The sequence below is a fragment of the Chiloscyllium punctatum genome, chromosome 11 (genome assembly GCF_047496795.1).
Source record: "Chiloscyllium punctatum isolate Juve2018m chromosome 11, sChiPun1.3, whole genome shotgun sequence".
Taxonomy (NCBI): Eukaryota; Metazoa; Chordata; class Chondrichthyes; order Orectolobiformes; family Hemiscylliidae; genus Chiloscyllium; species Chiloscyllium punctatum.
Genome location: NC_092749.1, coordinates 49,552,432 through 49,577,071, shown reverse-complemented (window position 1 = coordinate 49,577,071; position 24,640 = coordinate 49,552,432). Strand labels below are relative to the sequence as shown.

The following is a 24,640-nucleotide window of genomic DNA, read 5'->3' as shown; positions in this document are numbered from 1 at the left end:
GTCTGCCCATGCAGCTTCACTCAACCAACATCAAGAAAACAGATGACTTGGTTGTTACCTAATTGCGAGGTGAAAGTGAGGACTGCAGATGCTGGAGATTAGAGTCAAGAGTGTGGTGCTGGAAAAGCACAGCAGGTCAGGCAGCATCCGAGGAGCAGGAAAATCAACGGTTGTTACCTCATTCCTGTTAGTGGGCCTTGTTGTATGCATATTGGCTGTCTAACTTCCTTGCATAACAATCTTCAGTATTATTATAAGGGAATTAATCAGCTGTTAGGTTCAGAAACCGGAGGTTGTGAAAGACAGCATTTAAATGCAAATGTGTGTCTATATTTCTGACCATATCTGTTCTTTCTTAAAATCTACTTATTTATGGAGAAAGGTATAAAATACAATCAGCTGTGTGCAACTAAGGAATCCTGAGATAGCAGCAGGAATGCATAAAGTTGAAGAGAAAAAAACCTTGAAATCTTTGAAAACAAAAAGAAACTCTCCAACAAAGTAATTTTTTTTCAGTGGTGTTGGTAAACTATTGCTGGGTGAATGAGGCACTGATGTTTAGTTACCTGGTGTGTTACTGACTCCTATTTGCTATCATATTCACATTGCGCATAAACAACTTTCAAGCTTCCAATTGAGATAATCCACATTCCTGCAGAGATATCATTGTTAAAGTAAATATTAAGATATGCTTTAAGTGGGGTTAAATACCAGGGATACAAAATGGGGAAAAAAAGATGATTGTAAAAGTGTTTGCAGCATATGAGTAGCTCCAAGACCACCATCTTTATCTTGCAGATATATCCTGATAATGGAATGAAAAGTTGATCAATCTTGCATTCATGTAGCACCCTCCTGACTTTCAGGATCTTTCAATGCCAACCTGTGGGTGTGGAATTTTCAGTTAGCTTCAATAGGGGGCTCTAGGTCTGCAGCTGCTGGCAGCACTTGGTCCCTCAGAATGAAGGGAAGACTTCCCCTGGTGGATCATTTGGGCTAAAGGTCTGACCTTTCATGCTGGCAGCCCTATTAAGGGGCCAAGATCCCTTTAACTCTGATGGCCATCATAGAAAGTCTACCTTAACTGTACTCATAGCCTTTGGACACAATAGTAGTGACAGTATGGGACCTCTGCTGCCAAGAAAATGCAATGAGGTAGCATAATTGCCACTAGTTGGGGCCTTAAACATGTTCATTTGCTGCAAATTGAGCACCCCATCATAATTTCAGCCCACTCTCTGCTGACAGGAATGTACCAGAGATTTGTCTAGGTTCACTTCCCCTCTACTTTCCCAGTTTCTTGTCTCCAAACCCACCATCCTTGAGACTCAGAAAATTCATTGTATGGTCTCTGCCTTTCAGTAGATAGATGAGGGAGACAACACGTATGCAGAAAAACTCCACAAACGTCAACGAAGTAAGTGACCAATTTGTTTTGTTGGCGATGGTTGAAAGAGAGAGAGATCTTGTGTAGAACTCTAGGAAAATACCGCAGCTCTTCTTCAAATAAATCAATAGCACTCACCTGAGAAGGCATATGGGATTTACTGACACATCCGAAAAGTGGCAAATTCCACAAAAGCGTTGCATTGAAATGTCAGCCAAGGTTACATGCTCAACACCTGTAGAGGCTGTAAAGCATAACTTTCGTCCTCAGTGACCCAAACAAATATTACAAAGCTAATATTCGGTACCAATAAGTGCCATTAATTTTAACTATTTTTAGATCTGAATGCATATCATATCATGATAACACATTCACCTGGAACCACTTATTTGCTATACAAATGGTAAATGGTCAATGACACAATGTTAAATATGAAAAGTTAACATCTGTACTCAGAATGTGTAAAATCCCAATATTATTTCTAATGTATGTTAACTTTGCATAATCCATTAAATGTATAAATGCCAAACCTAGATTTCAATACGTACATAGCTGGGAAAATGCAAGCAAAATAATCAAAATTTGCAGTTAAAACTGGACTTCTAAACAGAACAAATGAGTTAAAAGTCCAATTTAAATTTGCATTTGCCACAGTGGGTCTATGAGGAAATGATCTTGGTTGTTAAAAGAGAATTAGAGCAGTTGGTTTAAAACTGCTGACTCCCACTTATAACAAAGCAAGCTTGCCTTTAACACCTTACTATCCTCATTTGCGAGACTCTCTGGCCAGGTCAATGTGCCTTGCCAGAAATGTGCTGACTCATTTTAACACTGTTCTGAATTGGTAGTTAATCCTTTCTCATGTAGGTTAAGCAGGTGCAGATCCACCTTAGCCATGAAAAGTAGTGCATTAAAGAATATAATACTTAGTTAGTTAGCTGGATTGATCAGGTCACGCATGCACTTGTACTGCTGGACTCAACTTGAACCTCATTGTGATTTCTTCACAACCCTGGAATATGAACTCTGATTTTCCCTATGTATTTATTATGAAAAGAAACTTCTCATTTGACACATAATCTTCCCAATGGTACAGCTGAAAACAGAAACTCTCTGCTTGGGAGAAATTAAGAAACAATCCCCCATACTATGCTCTGTGACAAAGCAGACTGTCACAATATAATGGAGCACCAATGTGGTAGCATCTCATTGTTTTATTAATCTCTTTTTTCGGCTCTGAAACAGTTTTGTCTACAAATCCAAGAGGAGTATGCATATTTTCACACTTGGGTTTGAGATGACTGCATTTGGGGTTTTAAAAGCAGTCACAAACTAAACGGTGCTACTCAAGCTATTATTATTTTTGAAACTATTATTTTTAAAAGTGTTTATTTGCTTCCTCGATGCACAATTATTAGCAGCTTGATTTGTTTGGTTGATTTCACAGCTTGGCCACTTCTGAGATCACACATCGAGGCTTCACAGATTTAAAGAACAATGGAACTTTTGGGGGAAAAAAAAGCTCTAACTGGTGACAGCTGCTGTGAAATCCTTTAACAATTGAAATTTTTTTTTGAATTGGATAGCCAGATCAATTTGTGCAGGGGAATTTTTAGAAGTCTGTGGGGGTTAGAAGAAATAAATCAATGAAGAATTCTGCAGGCAAAAGCAGTCACAGGGCATAGGATAACAGTGGAATGTTTTTGGAGCAAAGAGGCAGGAGAGATGATTATTGCACACTCAGATTTTGATACTTAGCTCAAACAGGCTTTATAACTACTTTTCATTTTCAACAAAAGACATGCTTGTTTATTTGTTTAAATTTCTATGCAGTGGCACCATTTGTTCTAAAAGAGTTTTCCTTATGCATTTATGGAAATAGCCAATTTATGTAGTCTTGTGCTGTTGGCAGCTTTTCATTAGCCATGTTACTTAGTACATTGTTTGTTTTTAGTTTTAATCAACAATTACAAAATTGCTTCCATAATCAACGGGGCATTTCAGAATCAGGCTGCACTGCCCCTCCTTCAATACTCAAAAGGCCAAATAACTGAAGTACAGAGGAAATGGTGAGTGAAACAGGCAGTTAGAAAAAGTGCATTTTCAGTGAATGTAGCAAGGAAGAGCTCTGTATAATAAACAGAGTAGCAATATCTAGAACACTTGCTAAGGAGATTCGGCTGCTTAAATTGATGAGCAGCTGATTTAGAAAGGTTTGTTTCAGATCAGGTGATGACAAGCTCTCTGAGGAATTGAATGTGACTTTACCAGGAACACCCCAGCAGCCACAACCCTCTCCTGCAAGCCTCCATCTGCTTCAACCAATATCCAAATGAATCACTGTCTATCAGGGTCTCAGCACTGACACTCTGGATGTATTGATTAATAGTTGCCCTAAGCTCCTTTTAGCAAATCAAATTTTCACTTTTAGCAAGGATTTCGATTCTGATTTATTCAGCATAGTGAAATGTATTAAATTGACTTTGACATGCTAGAAAAACGACTGAAAAACAATGCTTTCATGTGAAGAGGAAACATATAAAAAAAAATGTGTGGCAGCTTGTTTGTTCAGGTTAAGGATGTGAGCAATATTCCTTTCTTGTTTAATGGAATTTAGAGCTGTCAAAAATCCAAACTCTTTTATCTTCCTTTTGAAAGTACTGCAAGCATTTCTTTAAACAAAAATATATGGAATGAAAGCCATAAAGAACTTTCTAACTTCTCTCCTAATTTTTTTAAAGAACAACTATATTTAAGTAAACTTAATTAACACTTTTACAACTGTAGTGCACTCACAAACCTGTGTCATTCTCTTTACTGGTTACATCCATTTGTGTATATAAGTATGAGAGATGATTTGAAAATTTAACTTACTCCTATCTACACAAAAATAGTGAGTGTTCTGAACTCGGGAGGTAACTGATACCCTGTAAGAAGAAATGAGAAAGGCAAAGCAGAATGAAATGACCTCTCAGAAATTCCGGTAAACAGATATAGAGTAAAAACACAATGCATTGTTTGTAATACATTGATGCACCAAACATGTATTACGTAACTAAGATTGATTTTTAAGAAATACTCCTTCCTCTAGAATGCTTGCCTGAGGACAAGTTGTGACATGTTTACATGGAGGACAATGAGTGTCATAGGGTCATAGAGATGTACAGCATGGAAACAGACCCTTCGGTCCAACCTGTCCACGCCGACCAGATATCCCAACCCAATCTAGTCCCACCTGTCAGTACCCGGCCCATATCCCTCCAAACCATTCCTATTCATATACCCATCCAAATGCCTCTTAAATGTTGCAATTGTACCAGCCTCCACCACATCTTCTGGCAGCTCATTCAATACACGTACCACCCTCTGCGTGAAAAAGTTGCCCCTTAGATCTAGAAATTAAGGATTTTGGAATCAGACAGAGCTCTGATTTGAAGTCTGCTCTAGAGTCCTCTAATTGCATTTTAGAAAATTCAGCATTAGGTATTGAAAATGGGCTTTACTGCATTGATCACATCCATAAGAGTTAACTGCAAAGACATGACGGTGTCCTACTATACCTTGAATCTGATGTTTTGGCCTTCCCTTCCTTTTCATTATACTAATCCTGAACACTGCAATGAAGTTTGTTTTCCTGATCCTCAGTACTGGTTATAGTTATCCTGCAATTGATGCATCGGCATGATAAAGGGTCAACTAGTGAGCTCTTTATGTTTCACTGGCAATCTGTCGGAGCATGACTTTAAGAATATATCTGTGAAAGTTTGTCATCACTGCGAATTGGTGGTATGAACAAAGAAAAACCATAAACCTGTACTCAAACAACAATACAAAATCCAACTGGGATATCAATCTCCAGTCCAGTTAAACTCTAAATTTATATTAGCGAAACTATGTTGTTCTTTTACTTTTTAGTATAGACAGAATTTGCATCCTTCCTGAGTAGTATTAACCAACCAAAATTTGACCAAAGTAGGTTATAGAGTGTAAGAACTCCTTCCTTGTAGGTGGCAAGGAGGATGGCAAAAAAGACCAATTACTTGAGCCGGTTGGCCCTGGAAAGATGCTCGCTTCCTTCATGCCACATCAATAATTAAGTTCTGGGTGATAAGGTCCATTACTGAACTTCTCCACTTGTCACCAATTAAACTCCTTAAATTGTCAGTTACCAGCCAGTTAAGAGCCTCAGTTCAAGACAGGTGAGATTACCTGAATTCCAGGCATGTGAGAGGGTTCATCTGCAGCCTGGCCTGCGGGTTGGGGCTCCATTTTCCGCAATGTAGGACTAATTGGGATAGGTGGCTTCTAAAAGTCATTCCTGCTCTTGCCTCTGACCTTACCGAGAACCCTTTTCCTGTGACCCCTGGAAAAGCACAGCAGGTCAGGCAGCACTCGAGGAGCAGGAGAATCGATGTTTTGGGCAAAAGCCCTAGCTGACACAGGGCATGACCAAACACAGAGACTTGAGGTGGAAAGGGAAAGAAGAATTAAAGGAATATAATGATCTTTGATGTCTTGAAAAGTCATGCAGGAAAAGTTTGGACTCAAGAAGTCTGCATTTAAAATGTATGCCTGAATTTTGCATTAAAATGGCAGCAAAACTGTCAGCTTCCACCATCATTGCTTCTGTGAAGCTTACAAGAAGCTTTCTGAGTCTGTACATGTACAGATAAATGCAGAAACCCTGGAGATTTTTCTGCTGTCATTGATTCTACACTTTGCCATAGGTTTCACTGTTGAAATCGCTGCAGATGCAAATAAATTGGCAAATACTGAATTGACAAACATTTCCCTTCTTAATGTGCAACAACACTGTTAAAAGCCTCTGAAAATGTCACACCTTGTACATGAGGTGTAAATTTTTGTTAATGCCATAACATATGGTGGCACAAGTGAAGAACCTCTCTGGCCTTGGAAAACTAACTTTATATTTGTGAAATGTTAAATCATTCCATGATTTTAAAAAAAGCCTTGTAAATAAAAAGCTTTTTAAAAAGTCTGTTAATAATGTTACAGTCTGCAATGTGTATGGGCAGCTCTAATTTTACTCTCGTACAATTCATAAAATTTGAAGAATAATCAGTGCATTTTACTTCATGCTTTGCTGTCTGAAGGAATTCTTCAATATGGTATCTTGAGATTCCCTTCAGTCACCAGCCAATTCAAATTAATATTGAGAAAGATGAAATCTACGTGACAGAGATTGCTAGATCCTTGTGGTCAGATAACTACAAAATTCAGGCCATAAACTTTACATCTAATGGTTCAGCTAAGATTAATAATGTTACTTTTGTACTTACCTTCATTTACTGTTGGTCAGATCCTTGTCAGTCTGTGACCTAGAACCAACTAAAACACCTTCTAACAACTCAGTCACTTTAGTTTCTACTCATGCAGGGAAGAAAACTGAGGTGAATGGGGAAGGAGAATAAGTAGTTACCTTGCAAAGGAATGATGGGTTGAATTCTAGTCTTATAGAATGATTTGGAATGAGCAGTGTATATTTTTCCATTCTGTAACAGTGACCATCTTTTGTCTGAAGGTAGATATATTACCATCAGTGCAGCTTTTCAAATAAAAGCTCTCGAGTTATCTGATAATATCCTTTTGCATTTGTTAAGTTTTTGAAAAGGCTTGTTTTAGCATTGAGTGTGGTTATCATTAGGGGAAACGGGCTGGGAAGAATAATTGCACTTTGCAGTACAAATGAACCAAATTAAAACATACAATTAAAATTATATGATTACTGGAGCACCCTGGTAAACTACTTCATGCACTGATGATAAATGAGCTGCTTCATGTGGTTGGGCTCAATAATGTTTCAAAGCTGTTCTTTTGATGGGGTCTGTAATCACATTTTAAACAACAATCTTAAACAGTGACAAAGGATACCACATAATAAGATATTTAAGTTTATCATAATTCTGAGAGGCCAGAAATGGATATTAGTGGGAATCCTACAGAAAACGGCAGCACCACCTCAATGCATACATGAAGAAATCAGTCCGGCACCCAATCGAAACTAGGTCTTCGATTTCCTCTACAGGATGTGGCAGTTACGAGGGCGTGGTGGGGCAGTTCGAGGTTTTTGACTCAGATGGGTAGAGGGCAACAGTTCAGCTTAGAATTTGGGCCAAAATGCAGGTTTGATTCCTATTTCAGCCGGGATGAACTTGGGATCAGCCTTCCTGCCTTGTCCCTGAGATTAGAAGGCAATAGTAAATAATTGCTAGGAATACAGTTCAGAAAAAAGCTTGGATGAAGCATCACCAGACAGACAATGAACCAAGGATACATATTTGGGTATAACACGCACAAATAAATAAACCCCATCTCCAGTAAACTGGCAAACTGGAGAGGCCAATCTAGTGAACCAATACAACACACTGGCTAGGGTGTGACCAAATCCAGTCCCTCTCTAACAAAAATATGACCTAGGGTAATTTTATAATTAGGACGAGCACATTTACTCCTCTTGGCACAACAGAAAATTGATGAAACTCATTTTGAATGCCTTCCAATCAACCAATTGGTGTCTATTGGTTAGACTGAGCAATATTTTCAATTTTCATGGAATATCAAGTGTTTTTTGCACTCACCCTGCAATCCCTGGCTGACCATTTCAGAGGGTAGGTAAAAATCAACCCATTTTATTGTGGGCATGGAATCACATGTGGCCAGACCAGATAAGGATGGAAGATTTCCTTCCCTCAAGGACATCAGTAAACCTAATGAGTTTTATAATAATCAACAATGGTAACATTGACTGGAGCTAGTATTACATTCCAGATCTATTACCTCTATTCAGGTTCCACAAACAGTCTTGGTGAGATTTGAACCAATGTCTCCAGGGTATTCTGAATTGCTAGCCCAATATTATTATCACTCTGCCACTAGGTCTATAAGTCACTCATGATCACAGCAAAACTGAATGGAGCATGTGCAGCACAAGCTTTACCCAATTTGTGCCAATCAGAAGTGCACAAAACTTGTGATTAAGCAGCCAGATTTGCCAATTCCTTTTACGGGTAGTATCTGATACTAAAAGATGCGAGCTTCCAATTTTACAGTCATCTGTCTACTGATCAGAACTAACAACCTGACATCTGGCGGCACGGTGACTCCGTGGTTAGGACTGCTGCCTCACAGCAGCAAGGACCCTAGTTTGATTCCAGCCTTGGGCGACTGTCTGTGTGGAGTTTGCATGTTCTCCCAGTGTCTGTGCGTGTTTTCTCGGCGTGCTCATTTTCTCCCACAGTTCAAAAGATGTGCAGGCCAGATGAATTGGCCGTGCTAAATTGCCTGTAGTGTTAGGTGCATTAGTCAGAGGGAAATGGGTCTGGGTGGGTTACTCTTCAGAGGGTTGGTGTGGACTTGTTGGGCCGAAGGGCCTGTTTCCACACTGTAGGGAATCTTAATAAGAAAATCCTTTCCTCAATCTTAATCCATTCTCCATAACACTGGTGCAAAGATGTTGAATTTCATTTCTTAAGTTTGTTTTTTCTCCTTAATTCATCATGAATACACTGAATTGAGCTAAATACTTATGTGAAGTATTTAAGATATTAAAGATATTAGTGTGTAACAATCTTGAGAACACAGAATTTTTGAGTACTAAAGACTTAGAAAATACTGGTCAGAGAATGTTAGGCACTTATGGTGTGTCATGGCTGTTGAATGCAGTTTACATCAAGGGAAGTGAGATACTATCTCTTCTTATATGGGGATGAAGTGTGGAGTGCTGTCATAGCAATGTCAGGTTAAGTACTTCCAGTATTTTGTTAATATAGTAACACATGAATATTCTAATTCAACACAAAGTATAACGATATATCGCACTGCCGCACTGATAATCTTTTTATCATATGTGTGAAACCTAGCTTCAATAGTCAGCCTACATTAGTCTTTGGTCCATTCTGTGCATCTCACAATAGAGCAGATGAAGCAGAGTGTGGAACTACCACAGTATCTACATAAAAGAGATTAAAGCCGACAGGATTCCATTTTACAGCTCAATCATATTGTGTAAGCATGTGCTTATCCAAGCACGTACAAAATTGAAAGAGAGAATAAAGAAGGCAGGCAGATATAGGAAGCATGAGCAATTTCAACGAATATAAAAGGCTGCTAATGGTGGGAGCCCTGTCATAGTAAAGGGCTATCAGGGAACTGCCTCTGTCTCTTGTACCCACTCATTTCACTCTAACTTGAAATGACTGAAGTCAAGTGCTGTCTAATTTCATTGTGCTCATTGTCAGATAAGGACTGTTCAAATTTCATAACGTCCCACTTTCTGTTCAGTTGCTTTATTAGCACGAGTAGCCTAATTCTATTTACAGATAAAGCCATTTTATTTTTCTTTAAATATTTGCCACTGTTGTGAACACAGCTGAGTTAAGCGCTTTGTGATAGAGAATTAATCAAAGCAATTTCTTTAGTACTCTTTCTTCACATCAGAAGAGCTGATTTTATCATAACCCAATTTCTTAATTCACAATTGCTGTTAAATAATATTTCATCAGAGGCAATGTGGCATGTACATTCATCTCTTTGCCTTGGAAACATTCAGGAATGAAACTACGTCGTTTCTCAGGCGAATCTTCAACAGTGGTTTTCTTCTTTATGTTTAGCCAGCATATGACAAAAGGCACGTGTCATCTAGAAAAGTCTCAATTGCTGACACGTCAAATTTCTAACTTCATTTAGTTTCAGGGTAAAGGGTATGCTCATTAAACTGAAAGTTAACATTACCAGAGACTCAGAGAGTTTTCAGTCAAGGCACAGCAAGGGTTAATTTAATTTCCAATTCCCTGCTCCTTTAAAATGCCACAGTAACAAGTTGTTAAAGAGCATAGCAGTGCAATAGCAAGAAACTTAACCTCAAACTTAACCAAAATGGCAATTTCATTTGTTAGCTTTGTTGACAAGTTGAGAGTTTGTTGCATATACAGCCGAAAAGCTTGATTCATCAATGTTTCTACATTTTGGTGGAATTTCCAAATCAGAATGATATTAGACATGTATCCAAATGCAAGCATAACTAACTATATTATCTTCAGATAATGCCTTACTGGTTTGAGACCTTATTGCTCACATAAAAAACATGACCAGTAGTAACTACCAATCAAAAACCAAGATGAGATCAAGGGTCATATCACTACATTTCACTCTGGATTATTTCAACTAAAGGTCTTGTTTCTTTTGAACCTTGTGCAATATTTTATACTTTTGTACCATGCCACCATATCAAAAGTGCTCTAAAGTGAGTACATCAGCTTGTTCTTTGACACCGAGAATAAATTGTCAATTACTCTGGAACTACAGATGGTTTGTTTTGTTCTAGAAAGTCACAGCCGTGAGAAATTAAGTTGTAATATCTTTCCTTCACTTTAACTCTAAGCAATATATTTGATATGGATAACCACTTTCCCTGACAATTGGAGGGCTTTTCATTAAAGTGCCATATTTTTCTCCATTATGAAGCAATGGTGTAATTGAAATGTTTAACTATACTTAAAAAAAAACCTTGTCACTTTAAGTGGAAAGGGCCATTTTTAGTGACGATGCCTTATTGATGGATATATCTTATATCACAATGCAAAGATATTTTAGTACAGCAACAACTCGTATGTTGATAACATTTTTAAAGGATAAAATGTCACAAGGTAAGTCACACGAAGGTTATAAAGCAAAATTTGACATTGCGTCATATGAGGAAATTTAAGGTTGATGGAAATATCTTGGGCGAAAAGGTAGGGTTTGCAGACTGCCTTAAAGTAGCAAAGGAAAATAAAGAGGCTGAAGAGTTCAATAAAAAAGCCCCACATCTAAGAACCTTTTGTGCTGTTTAACAGGAGTCACTAATAGAACCTCTGCTTTTCTTGGTATGTATTAATCACATAAACAAGGGTGGCTATGGTGTAATTTCAAAATTTGTAGATGACCTAAAACTTGGAAGTATGGTGAAATTTATGGCAGGTAGTTATAAGCTTCAAAATAATTTAATGCAGAAAAATGTGAAATGATCTATGTTTTGGGGAGGAATGAGAAGAAATAGAAAACAAAAGGTATCATTCTGAAGGGTTCCTTTGTAGTTCCAAACAATAGGGGGTATGCTACTGAAGCTTATTCTCTTGTGCTCATCCAGACAAATGTATAATTGTCAAAAGCAGCAACAAGTTATACCACTAATTGGTTGCAGAGTTGACTGTGAGTGGTTGAGGGTTCACATGGATAATGTGAATTCAATGTAGCCCACAGTTCTTTTTTTAATTTAAAAAAAGCATAATGTCTGGACATGTCCCTTTATATTTCAGAGGACATGTCTCTGAGCAAGTATGTAGCTTCAAGCAAGTGTAAATAATAAGCTCATATTGGTTGTTCGCATATTAATTAGATCATTTAGGGTTCTTTCATATGTGTTGTCAAAAACCAGGATCACATCTAATTTCAAATATGACATTCTGGGTTTTGTAAACACACTTTGGTTTTGTACTCTGCTGTTGTGAAAAGCCTGCAATTCTGCACAGAAAAGGGACATATCCAGGTACTGCACCTTTCTCAGATTTAACAAAAATGTGGAGGACAATAATCACTCTCTGCTAGTAATTTAACTAATTAGATTCAACCTAACAACCAATCAACACCCATTTATCATGCCGTATAAACGTTGATCCCTTTGAAATTTGTCACTCTTGCATCTGTCTTGAAAAGTGAAAAATAAAAAGCTGTGATCGTATGTCTCTTGTTTTCCAACAGTTCAGGAGATGTAGGGAGCACACCAACTTGAGGATCTGTATCTACATAAGTCATTGGAAGGGGCATGGTAGGTTGAGAAAGCAATTATACAGCATCTGGGATCCTGTGCTTTATAAACAAGACTGCAGAATACAGAACCAAGGGGGAATGCATAAAATATTGGTTCATCCTTAACTAATACTATAATACTATAGCTGGGTTTGGCCACCACACAATAGGTGAAGGCATTAGAGGGTGTCCAGAAAACATACAAAAGATTGGTTCAAGGGATGAGAAACTTCAGTTACATGGATGGGCTGGAGATGGGTTGTTGTCCTTGACGTAGATTTAATAAAGAACTTCAAGCTGACTAGTGCTCTGGATAGAGCAGATAGAGAGAAAATATTGCTTCTTTCATAAAGTTCAAGAACCAGAAGGCACTTATTTAATTTGAGTAGTACAAGAAGCAGCAGTGAAGAGGAAAAATATACCCAGGAGTGGTCAGAATCTAAATTGCAACGTCTGAGAATGTTGTGAGGGAAGATTCAGATGTGGCTTTCAAAAAGAATCAACAGTTACTGGAAAGAAAGGTATTCTCAGGGATATCAGGAGAAGGCAGGGGAATGGAATAAATTTGCTTTTAAAGACAGTCTGGGCAGATATGATGACCAAATGGCCTCCTTCTCTGCTGTAACCATTCCATGATATTTATGCAGCAGTGTTGTTGCAGGTCTGTAAAGGATTAATGAAACAGCAGATTTTGCTCATTACAAAAAACAATCGTACCAAGTATTACTCAGCGAAAACTGCATTTTCTCATATTCCCATTAAGTCTCAGAAAATTATGAAGTAGGCTTTTACTGTTGTAATCTTTCACACAAATACCTCAAAACCAATATGTTTAACAACAAGATGTTGAGTGAAGCCACAGGCCATTGTGTTTCACTTAATGCCTATCAGTGGGCGAGATGATGGTGATAATGAAATGGTTAGTTGCTTCTGTCATGAAATGGGATTCACCTTCCCTGCAAATTCTCATAACATGGATTTTTCCCTTTTTAGTTTGTGTTGTTTTGGTGAGTTTCATGGCATGTGTCCCATTCACACGAACATTCTCACCCGATTTTGTTCTCCCCTCCTCATTAATTACGCAATTGGCATATTTGGCATCCTTTAGGTGTAGGACAGCAGGAGAGATGAAATTCCCACTGTGGCTAGGACCTTGTGGCATGCAAGTTGTTGGCACCATATTTAAAGCTTAGTTGCACACTGCTTCAGAAGCTACAACTAAGAACTATCCATACACCGTCCTCTTATGAATCTGAAACATCTTAGAAATTGAAGTTAGCACCCAGCTTTCCAAATCATGGCCTGGAGGGCCTGGTAGACAGGATGGTTGAGGGGAGGTCCATCCTCTGCCTGGTGCACCACCAGTGGAAGCCCAGGCACCAAAAATAGCAGACCAGGTCAGCATTGTCTCCAGGGTCAGACAGAATGCAGGGCAACAGTTAACGATGTACTGCATCCTGCAAGAGAAGGTGCTGGCATCTTCTCTCTGCTACCTCACATTCCCTCAAACTCTATCGCTGCAGACAAACCTCACTAGCACTCATTCACTACTAACCTCACTGTGCATGCAGCATCTCCACACATTGCCTCTCACCCAGCATTCACCACAATCGCAAATCCTTCTTGTCCTCTGGCTAAAACGTTCTGCAATCCATACCAAACATTGGCAGCCTCAATGTAAATGGAGAGTGAGTTTGCACCGAGCAATGATGTTTTAAGGTGCATCCTGTGTAGATGCATGAGCTGGTTTGTGTCTGTGTGGACAAAGTGACCTGGCAAAAGCATGCAGGTCATAGATGTCATTGAACCTAAATGTGAAGTCCTGAAAGGCTGAAGTGGGACTCCAAGTTCAGCCATGATCCTGGTGTGAGACTGGTTGCTTGTTGATATTGAGTTTGGAGGACAAGGGATGAAGAAGGACATGGTCCAGAGAGCATTTAAGGACATGCTGATGAAGGGACATTAAAATGGAGGCCTAGAAAAGCACCCACCAGGTAACCACTCAAGTTGGGAATTGGCACCGACTAGTTTCTCAGAAGAGGGACTATCTATAAAGTGGTTGAGTTGGGGTATTAATGAGATGCAAATGCATAGAAATATGACAGTTGCTGCATATCACTGAGATTCTAATCTTGCATTGAAACCTTAGGGGAAAAATTGAATATTTTTTCTTAATGTCGAGAGTCAGACTTTTAACATTTTGCCCTGTCTTCCCACATTTCAAATCATTGTCCGTGTGTTCAGTTGTTTCCAGCTCAAACAGAACTAAAAGTATTTGGCAACAGAGATAAAAAAAAGCATCCTATAAATGAATATCATCATTAAAATCATGAGCGTGTTGACTTGTTGTGCTCAGAGTTGAATTAGGTAATCACATAGTGAATATTGTTGAGTTTTCACCAGAAAAATAAAGCAGCTAACATCATCATTTCTGTGGTACCTTGACTGTTGAAAGTTTGGCACCAAACGCAGAAGTGCAATTAGTTTTGTGACATGCTTTACAAAAAATCTTTTTGTTTTCTTTCTGTACCTGGAATATGCTTTGCCCATCCAATGATGACCACCAGTTCTCGATCAGCCAGGTCACACAGTGTAGTGAGGGCCTTGATGTCACTCTCTGGAATGGTGGGATCAGGCATGGCATAGATTTTCTCTGGCTCAGCCACAAGCAAGTGTGAGACAATCTTGTTGACTAGAATAGAAGGCAAAAGAAAGCAAGAAACGTTTGCGTCAGTTTAGACAGCCTCATCACTCAGGGAATTGAGTAGCTGCAAGCAGTATCTCTTGGTAAATCTTATTTAATGTTGCCTTAATTAGAATCAATACAACCCAATTTTCATCAAAATGGCTTTGTTATGCACAAATAATCAATCAGGATCCAGAAAATCTCTCAGACTACATCCAAGGTACAAGACATACTGCACTTCCTGACACAAGTTGAAAATTGACAATGTATTTTATAAATGTTGCTTTTTTGGATAAGTTGCTAATTAAATAAATAAAGAAAATTAACACAACAGCTCTTCGATAATTAGTAATGATAAGCAAGTACTAAGATTCACCAGAATAAATGGCACATAGAACAACGCATTCTTATTAAGATTTGGCTGTGTTAAGGAGGAGAAAGGATTGCTAAAAAAGAGAAATTAAGTATTTAGTAAAGCTAAATAGGCATCAAGAAATTTATGTCCTTTTAAGCTGACCTTTTTTTAATATAAGCTTTAAACACCTTACCTAGCAATTTTAACGAGGGGGCGGAATTAAACGTACGTCTCATAAATCACGAATATCAAGTTAAATATGACCACAGACATCTCCGATAGTCAGCTGTGTACAGACCTTTGTACTTTACGACCATATGAGGTGTTTAGTCAAGTGGCTTGACAGACAGACATTACAGTTAATTGTTTGCCTGGATTAGTCTACAATAGGAAGTGATTCAAATTTCAAAAATACTACAGTGGCATAGGAAATGTACTGGGCAATATGACTTCAATATTTATTTATTGTCAGAAAGTATTTGAGAACAAGACTTTCAAAAAAAATCCACTGCTGGTTCCTCTGAATTTTATATAAAATCTACGGCAACTTAAGATGATGTCACATCTCACAAAGCAAGAAGTGAACACTATTCATTTGTGAGTGATCTGTCTGAAGGCAGGTCCCATGGCTCATTGACGAGTCACCCTGAGCTGTTGTTCCTTGGCAATTTTTGCCAAGAGTGATTTCACATTGCCTTCACTCTCAGGGCAAGATAAGGAATGATAGAATTGTTAAAGAACAGAAGGACGCTAGTCAGCCCATCCTGTCTGCACCACTCTCCTATGATCATCATGATTTCAACATTCTCCTGATTCTTCTCTAGTCTTGTGCACATTCTTTTTCTTTTTAAATAATGATCCAATACCCTCTTGAATATCCTAACTGACTCTCCCTCCACCAGGTTTCCTGCCAGTGCATTCCAGACCTGAACCATTCATTGCATGAAAACATTTACTTGCATACGACTGTTGTCATGTTTACAAATCACCTGAATCTGTGCCCTCTCATTCTCAATCCTTTTATGATTTTGAAAGCTTCTATCAGATCTCTTGAGCATTCTTCTCTCCAACAAGAACAGTCCCAACTTTTCCAATCTTTTCTCATAACCAAAGTTTCTCTTGTCTGGAACCATTTTTGTAAGCCTCTTCTGCCTGCTCTCCAATGTGTTCACATGCTTCCTATAGTATGGTGGCCAGCACTGTACACAATTATTCTAAAAATTACAATTTTTCTCATAAGTCTGCTTTGTGGCGCTATGTCAAATACCTTTCAAAGTTCATGTATACTGCACCACCAGTGTCTCTTTAACCTTTCTGGTATCTCTTTTAAAAGCTCCCTAATGCTATTCAAACACTATTTCCCATTTAGAAATCCATGCTGGCTCTTGACAAACAACTCAGCTTTTCCTATGAGACTATTAATTCTATTATTTCTAAAGTTTCAGCAGCACGAAAGTTTAGCTGAGACTGTAATTACTGGGCTTATCCTGACAGCCTTTTTGAACAAGGGCACAACGTCATCAATTTTCCATTCCTCTGAAAACCTCTCCATATAAAGGGAAAGATGAACAAATATGGCCAATGCTCTGTAAATTTCTCCTCTCTCTTCCTTCAATACCCTTGGAGATGGGCCTCATGTTTTCCTTAGCTAGAACAGGAAATTAATCTGTGCTGTTGGCATTATTCTTCATGCTAGCCATATAGTCAACTCTGCTAACCAGCTCGTTGAATATATTAACCTCCATTTTCATAAATTTTGTATTGTTTACCCTAAGATCCACCATATTACATTCATATATACTTCAATGAGGAAATCTGACAGGTAGGTTGCACACCCTTAAGTACTACAGACATCTGCTTTTCTTGAATTTTTCAGATTAACTAAATAAACCAAGTTTTGTTCCTTAAATTAAAATTAAAACTTTATAAAGAATTTAGCATTTTAAACACTTAAGGCTTTTTGGAAAAAAAATTGCTAAGCATTTTCAGTTATTTGGATAGTATATATATATTAAAATTTTGATTCTGATGGACAAGACTTCATTGCAAAATATTAATATAATGTAATTTACAGAAATGTAAATGTGAAGGCAGTATTTCATGAATATGGTATATTATACCACCCTTGTAAAAGTGTGAGCTCTAGTCCAAGTAACATCTGAAATTCCATGAATTGCTTTCAGCTATACTTAATTATTTATTAGTTAATAGAAGAAATATACTGGAAAATATAAACAGCCACTGCCTTCTCCATGGCTATCCACAACTATGCTCAAAAATCACACGAGACATGCAATAAAATTATAGTATCACTCTCATGGTCAAAAGAATTATTAATATGGGCCTATACATGTCTGATTTTAAAGTACTTGCCAATAAAAATATAAATCCAATCAACTTAAAAGAAATAATCTAGTTATTCAATCAGTTTTGAAATGTAACATCAATGATATTTTGTACCATATTTATTTTCTGTGGTCTTTGTTAACTGTCACATAAAGACATAGGCGAGAAAGCACATTTAACATGCACTTTCTTGATGGCAAAGGCTCATCATAAAAGCTTAAAGATTTATAAAGACAATATCCAGCTTATGCAGGATTTGTAATCTTCATTCTAGTGTTTTGAATTTAACACTATGGTTAGCTTAGAGGCTCAGAGGAAACATACCACAGATATGTTTAATACTGTCAATGTTCCACATCGTTTAATAGTCCTCATTTTAAATCACAGACATGGGGCCACAAATACAAACAAAATGACAATTTTAAAGCTATTTAGGACTTTTGGGAAAGCATAAAATAAAATAAAATCTCTCTGATATGTCCAATCTATCTTTTACTAACTAAATTACAAATCAAAATAAAACAGATTTGCAGTGCATTGCTGCGAAAAGCTTTGTCTCTTTAATTGAACAGTACAGAAAAAAATATATGGACAATTCAAAATATTTCCACATGGCTGTACATCATTTTTCACAAAGTACACCAGCTACCCTTGATGAAAAATAAACTCTGGCGATTTATAAAATGGAGACTGGATTAGCTTTGCCTATTATCACTCCCATCTGTTTGCAAACTCTTTGACTGGTTGTGTGTGCAGGGTGTGTATACCGAAATAGATAAGACATGTCATTGTTTCATTAGATTATAAATTAATGTGCTGAAGCTTTATATGTTAATGGACATCCTGTACAATATAATATAAATTAATTTGTTGTCCTCACATGGCTTTTTGGCTGGCTGAACCAGCTGAGGGTTCAAGTAAGGGCTGTTCTCTGCATCTATCCTGCGCTTATACTTCTGCCGTCCTCCACGTACTCTATCTAAGCGCACGCCTGGAAAAGAACAAAAATAATGTTTAATAAATACAAGAGAAATATAATTGTTCATTACCAAATCAATGGTGCACCACAGAACATAGAACATAGAACAGTACAGAACAGAATAGGCCCTTCAGCCCACGATGTTGGATGATCTGAATTAATACTAGGTTAATTTTCTTAAGGGGCTCCAAAAATGACATACTGTATAAAACTTAAAAAAGAAATGATTTTTTAGGACAAGTAACTTGACAATAAGCTAATAATTGCACGTTCATTTATACCTGTACAATATGGGTTAAAACAGATTTTAAATTGTGTTATCAGTAAAAAGCAACATAATCAATGCATTGCTAGCAAGTTCAAAACAAATCTAACAAAGCATTTTAAAATAATGAGCATGGTATTTTATCTCTATATGCCTTCCCCTCAATTAGAAATTACTTCAAATAGTAGCCAAAGTTCTAGATAGCTTGCTTGTTTTCAGAAGAGACATACTGTAATGCATTTTATTGTGACAGTAAAAAGATTTTGGAAAGATATTCCTTTCAAAAATAAGACAAGCACCTTGAGGAAAATAAGCTTCCAATGGAACTATTTCCTAGCTAAAACATACCACTCACATACTGTCAATAAAAATATTAACAAGTTATTTGTGCTGAATCAAGAGGAAGAATTTTACATTGATAACATTTTCTATTTTAAATTACATTTTAAACAGATGTTCCATGTAATTGTGCTTATCTTGATGATCTTCACTTACTTTCTGAATAAAGTACAAACTTTTCTAATGATAGACAGTGTAAAATGCCAGAATATTTAGGGCAGATAAATAGAACTATAATTTTAAGTCAATTGTATTTGTAGCATTCTATAACTGTTTAATGAAAGATGAAAATATGGTTTATACTAAATCCAAGCAGGCTCACTGCCTTAAGGACAATCTATCCTTTTAATTTATTGACATCAAAAGAAGTCTAATTTAATTATATTAAATTTCTCCTGGGAATATGTGTCACCACGGAAACCAGCTAACAGGAAGTGTCAATGAATTTGTTTTGTTGTTGCTTTGAATATAACAGCAACTTTGAAAAATGTTGCATGGTTCAGAACTGTCTAAATTTTGCCAATCATTCACATCACCAGCATGAAATGGGCTGCCTACAAGAGCCCACAACAGGTCAGAGGTTTTAATTGAACAACATCTCTTTCTGTCGTTCCGACAAAAGGCAAGCAGGAAAAATGACTCTGGCAAGATAGCTCAGAGTCTAGCAATGTCCAATTTCTCATTAGGTCTAAGCAGCTATCTAGCTGCTAATGCTGACAAGCCTTGAACCTTTTATTTTTGCTCAGAAATTACTTTGGCAGGAACAGGAATACAGCTTCATCACAGACGCCTGACTGCTGTTGCATTAACCTGAATGAGACCTCAAAGCCTGGTGATTCGGTGTGGTGGAAATGTGCCCGAATGCAACATGTACAAGGCTTTTGTTATCCTGGCAGACACTCAGAGCAAGGGGAAGGCACCACAAAGTTGTGCACATTAATAACCTGATTATTTGTCTCTGCACACATGTATCAATTGGGAAAGGCACAGAAGAAAGTAAACCATTTCCTAAACTGCAAATAAAAGACAATTACCAAGCAAGTAGGTTAATACATGTGCCAAAACTGTCACACTCAAACTTCAATGCAAGTCATATACGGAAGTCAGGAAACACCAAAATGTTTCTTCATGAATTATCTGGCTCTCATCTTCACTGCTCTGCAACAGAAATAGATAGCACTGATCTGTTGTGCCTCAAATAGAGAAGAAAGATATGTCTAAGAATGTGAAGGTAAATTGGACATATTTGGACATATGGGGTATTGAAGTGAGAGGCACAGGAGCATTTGAACACACTTTCCATGGCATGAATCTTCTCCTGTGCAGCACCCAATCTTCTGTGTATTTTATTAGCTCCACTGATGTTTCTCCTTCATCTGCTGAGATCGTAGGATAGCTGTAATATGTGTACTTGCAGTGTTATTAGAAATCTGAGTTACGCCTATGCAGCTGCAAGTTGCATTGTTCAGTATCCTGCCCTATAAATACTTAAGAAGCAGTGAAATTCAGTTATATAAATTTGGGATCTGATTTGGGTTCTAATACTTCATTCCTATGAACTGAAGGCTGTGTTGCTATTTTGTCCAGTGCTCGGTCAGTAATTAGTGTCTGCAGCATTTACAGACCTAGAAATATGATTGTACCTAAAACTGACTCAAATAGGATGCAGCAGAGGAGACGAGTCTACCAGCACACCCTCAAATAAAGTGTTCTAGTCATCATAGCTATTTTGCCAAGTTGGCTCACAATGTGGCTTTATTTTATCTTGCCCTATACCCCTTTACATGACATTCTATTCAACATGGACTGTTTAGTACCTGGTGTGAAATGACTAGGCCACAACATCTAAATTTTAACTAGAACAAAACAGAATAACATTCAAAATCATAGTACCTGCAGTGCAAACTCTTATTGTTGCTATGCCACAGAAGTGATTAGCTAACAATATTTATTATCTTCATCTCACTGGAGAAATTTCATTTTAATGTTCTTTTACATACTGAAATGGAGTTTACTATTTCACCTTAAAGGCTCTAGATCTAACTGGGATGCTCCTATTGGTCATAACAAAGTTGCTTATAAATGGCAGTAGAAAGGAAAGGAATGTGCCAAATGAATGACACATGACAACAGTTTAATGAAAGCACATTGGGTAAAAAAACAATAAGAAAATTCCATTTTACCATGATTCTCAGACTTGTATACTTGTAAAGAGTTTATTTGTTCTGATAAAGCATCATGTGTTTCAGTACTTAGTGACATGTATGGGTAAAGCATTTAGAAGGCAAATTATCAGATTCTATAAATTTTGGTCCTTTTAATACGATCACTTTAAAATTATGAGAAAGCTATGTGAAAGAATCTGTATTTGTGGATGTCCTCAGAACTGAGTCTTTCAAAAAGTTCTTGTTTAGAGTGAGATGTATTTTTGTAATACTACTGCTATATTTAGGCAATCAAGATTTTGTACACATCCCCTCCCTAAAGCATCCACACCACTGTAGTGTCAATCTATGTAACATCACCAAACTAGAGCTCTGTTCAGTCACTAAAGTTCTGAGGCCTATGATAGAGCTGTTGGGTGAAGTTAGTTCTGTGCACAACTTAAGTAGACTGATGATCACTTGAATAAGTCTGTGTTAAATCTACTGGATGAAAGAGGTGTTTCACTACTTTGACTGCAGTGACTTACTTTACGACCAGCACATACTATACTATACTAAAAAGTAATGGTTAACTCTCTGCCCTGAGTGAAAGACATGCTTCTTTACCCATCCTTCAACTAAAACAGTATTCAATATCTTTCACTTGGTTTCATGAATCCTTCGTGATAAACTAAAATGGTGCCATGTAACCAATGCAGTCAAATGTAGTTTACAGAGGCTTTTAAATTAAAATATACTGCAGGAACTTTTAAGTGGGCATCTAAAGTGTATTTGTAAAGAATGTAACAGCAGAACATTTAAAATACATAATAACAGATGATGTGAGTGGCATGGTGGCTCAGTGGTTAGCACTGTTGCCTCACAGCACAAGGGACCTGGGTTCAATTCTACCCTAGGATGACTATCTGTGTAGAGTTTGGACATTCTCTCTGTGTCTGTGTGGATTTCCTCCAGGTGCTCTGGTTTCCTCCCACAGTCCAAAGATGTGCAGGTTGGATAGACCGGCCATGCTAAATACAGTGTGCAGATTAGATGGATTAGCCATAAGAAATGCAAGGTGATAGGGAGTGGATCTGGTTGGATGCTCTTTAGAGGGTTGGTGTGGACTCAACAGGTGAAATGGCCAGCTTCCACACTACAGGGATTCAATGAATGTTCTATTCTATGAATGATCAAGCAGAGTCAGCATAGCTTCACAAAAGAAAAATTATGGGTGTCAAAGTTATCAGAGTTTTTTTGAGGAAGTAGCAAGCAGGATGGACAAAAGGGAAACAGATGTAATTTATATGGATTTCCAGAAGATGTTTGATAAGGTACCACAGGTTAGGCTACTTAATAAGAACAGAGTCTATGATGTTTGAGGTAGTGTATTTACATGGATAGAGACTGTCAAACTAAGATGACAGAGAGTTGGAGTAAGGGGGTTATTTTCAGGATCGCAACCTGCAACTAGTGGAGAGTCACTGGGATCAGCGTTGGTACCACAATCATTTACAATAAGTGTTAATGTCTTGGATGAGACAAGTGAATATATGAAAGTCAAATTTACAGATAACACAAAAGTAGGTGGGAAGCTAATGGTGAAGACATGGCGGAGAGCCTGCAGATGGATACAGATAGGACTTTTCCCACCTGCTTAACCTAACAGATGAAATATAACAACATGAGAAAATGTGAGGCTCAGCACTTGGGCAGGAACATTTGAAGAGCTGAATATTATTTAAGTAGAGAAAGACTGCAGCAAGCTTCAGCACAGAGGGATTTGGGACAACTGTACGTGCGCTTAAATTACAAAACAAAACTAGCATGTAGCTGGTAACAGAGAAGGCAAATACATTGTTGAAACTAAACATAGAGAATGCTGGAAAACATCCAGATCTGGTAACATCTCTGGAGAAGGATACTTTTAAAATTGAGATTCTCTGTCTTTGTTTTGAATTTCCAGCATCTGCAGTAAATGGAACACTGATTTTTATTTCAAAAAATGTATGGAATATGAAAACATGGAGTCTTGCTAAAGCTATATAGGAGCACTAGACAGATTACAGCTAGAATACTGCAAACAGTTTTGGGCCCCTAAAAGATAGGAAAAATATACCAGCATTTGAGGCAGTTCAGACAAGGTTCACTTTATTGATCTTGGTATGGCTGGTTTTACTTCTGAGGAGAACTGAGTAAGTTTTGCTTATACTCATTGGAGTTTAGAAGAATGAGAGGCAATCTTACTGAAACATACAAGATTCTCAGAAGATTTGGTATGGTAGTTTGTGAAATACAGTTTTGAATTAAATATAATGATGTAAAAACTTTGAGTTTGAATGAGTTAAAGGAGTCTGTTTAGCATGGGGGTAAAGTGGCATATTAGATACAGCTCACTTTTTAAAAGTTAATAGTGCTGATCAAAATAGCCGCTATTCTATCTAACCTTGTTCTGTCACTAACACAGATCTCGTTGAGCTTTCTCAGATTTTATATATATGAAAGAAAACAGCTGAAAATAATTTTCAACTTTGACAGGTCTGAAAATGACATTTAGGGATTTTTAAAAACTAATTCTGAGTAGATTGTTTTCAACATTAATTTCAAAATTACAGTAGCATGTTCAATTAGCATCAGCTGAGTTCCTGTATGGAATGTACAAGTAAATGTGGTTAAGTGAAGAAGTTACTTCCAGAGGTGCAGATTACTGGATCTTTAACAGTCTGCTCTATGTATTGACTTGTATTGGCAAATCTTGATAAAATGAAGTTGAAATTCGCTGCTTGACACAATAAGGCATTTGTAGAAAACAATAAATTTACAAATCACCTGGCATAAACAGGAAGGCAAGAACTGGTGTAACTGGGCTAGAACTGGCTGTACATCCATCAATTCAGTGAGCCTCAAAGTCAAAACTTTTTAAAAACTTACGTCAGCACATGAATTATTGTTTTAACTGGTATGAAACTTATTCCACTATAAATGTCGAAGGTTTTAGCACTTGCTCCCACTATAACTTGCACAAAATATTTTGACTCCCCCGTATTTTATATAGCAGATCTCCACTTTTCACAAACAAGATGGGAAAACACAGAACATGAACAGATCAGATGAACAATAAAGGAACATGGATTGAAAATATCACTTCTTTTCACCTTTAATTAAATGCTCTCAGATCATTCTTTTTATCAGATGTTGTCGAGTGAAAAACCACACTTGGTTTATATTTTAAAATGATCAAGTTTACAGGAGGCACATGATCAGCAGTAAAAGTTTTTACAAGGCTGGTTTTTAATTCTATGGGTCACATGGAATCCTGCAAGGCATCGACAA

General features: G+C 37.4%; 1 protein-coding gene across 11 annotated transcripts in view; it reads right to left on the bottom strand.

The window, feature by feature from the left end:
- Positions 1-24,640, bottom strand: part of esrrga (estrogen-related receptor gamma a) — a 241,379-nt gene that overhangs the window by 24,647 nt on the left and 192,092 nt on the right. For all 11 annotated transcript variants that reach the window (XM_072580775.1, XM_072580778.1, XM_072580772.1 and 8 more), the window contains 2 exons: positions 18,461-18,571; positions 14,724-14,885 (listed from right to left, as the gene is read on the bottom strand). In XM_072580775.1, coding sequence (XP_072436876.1) covers positions 14,724-14,885; positions 18,461-18,571 — 273 coding nt within the window. The remainder of the gene's footprint in view (positions 1-14,723; positions 14,886-18,460; positions 18,572-24,640) is intronic.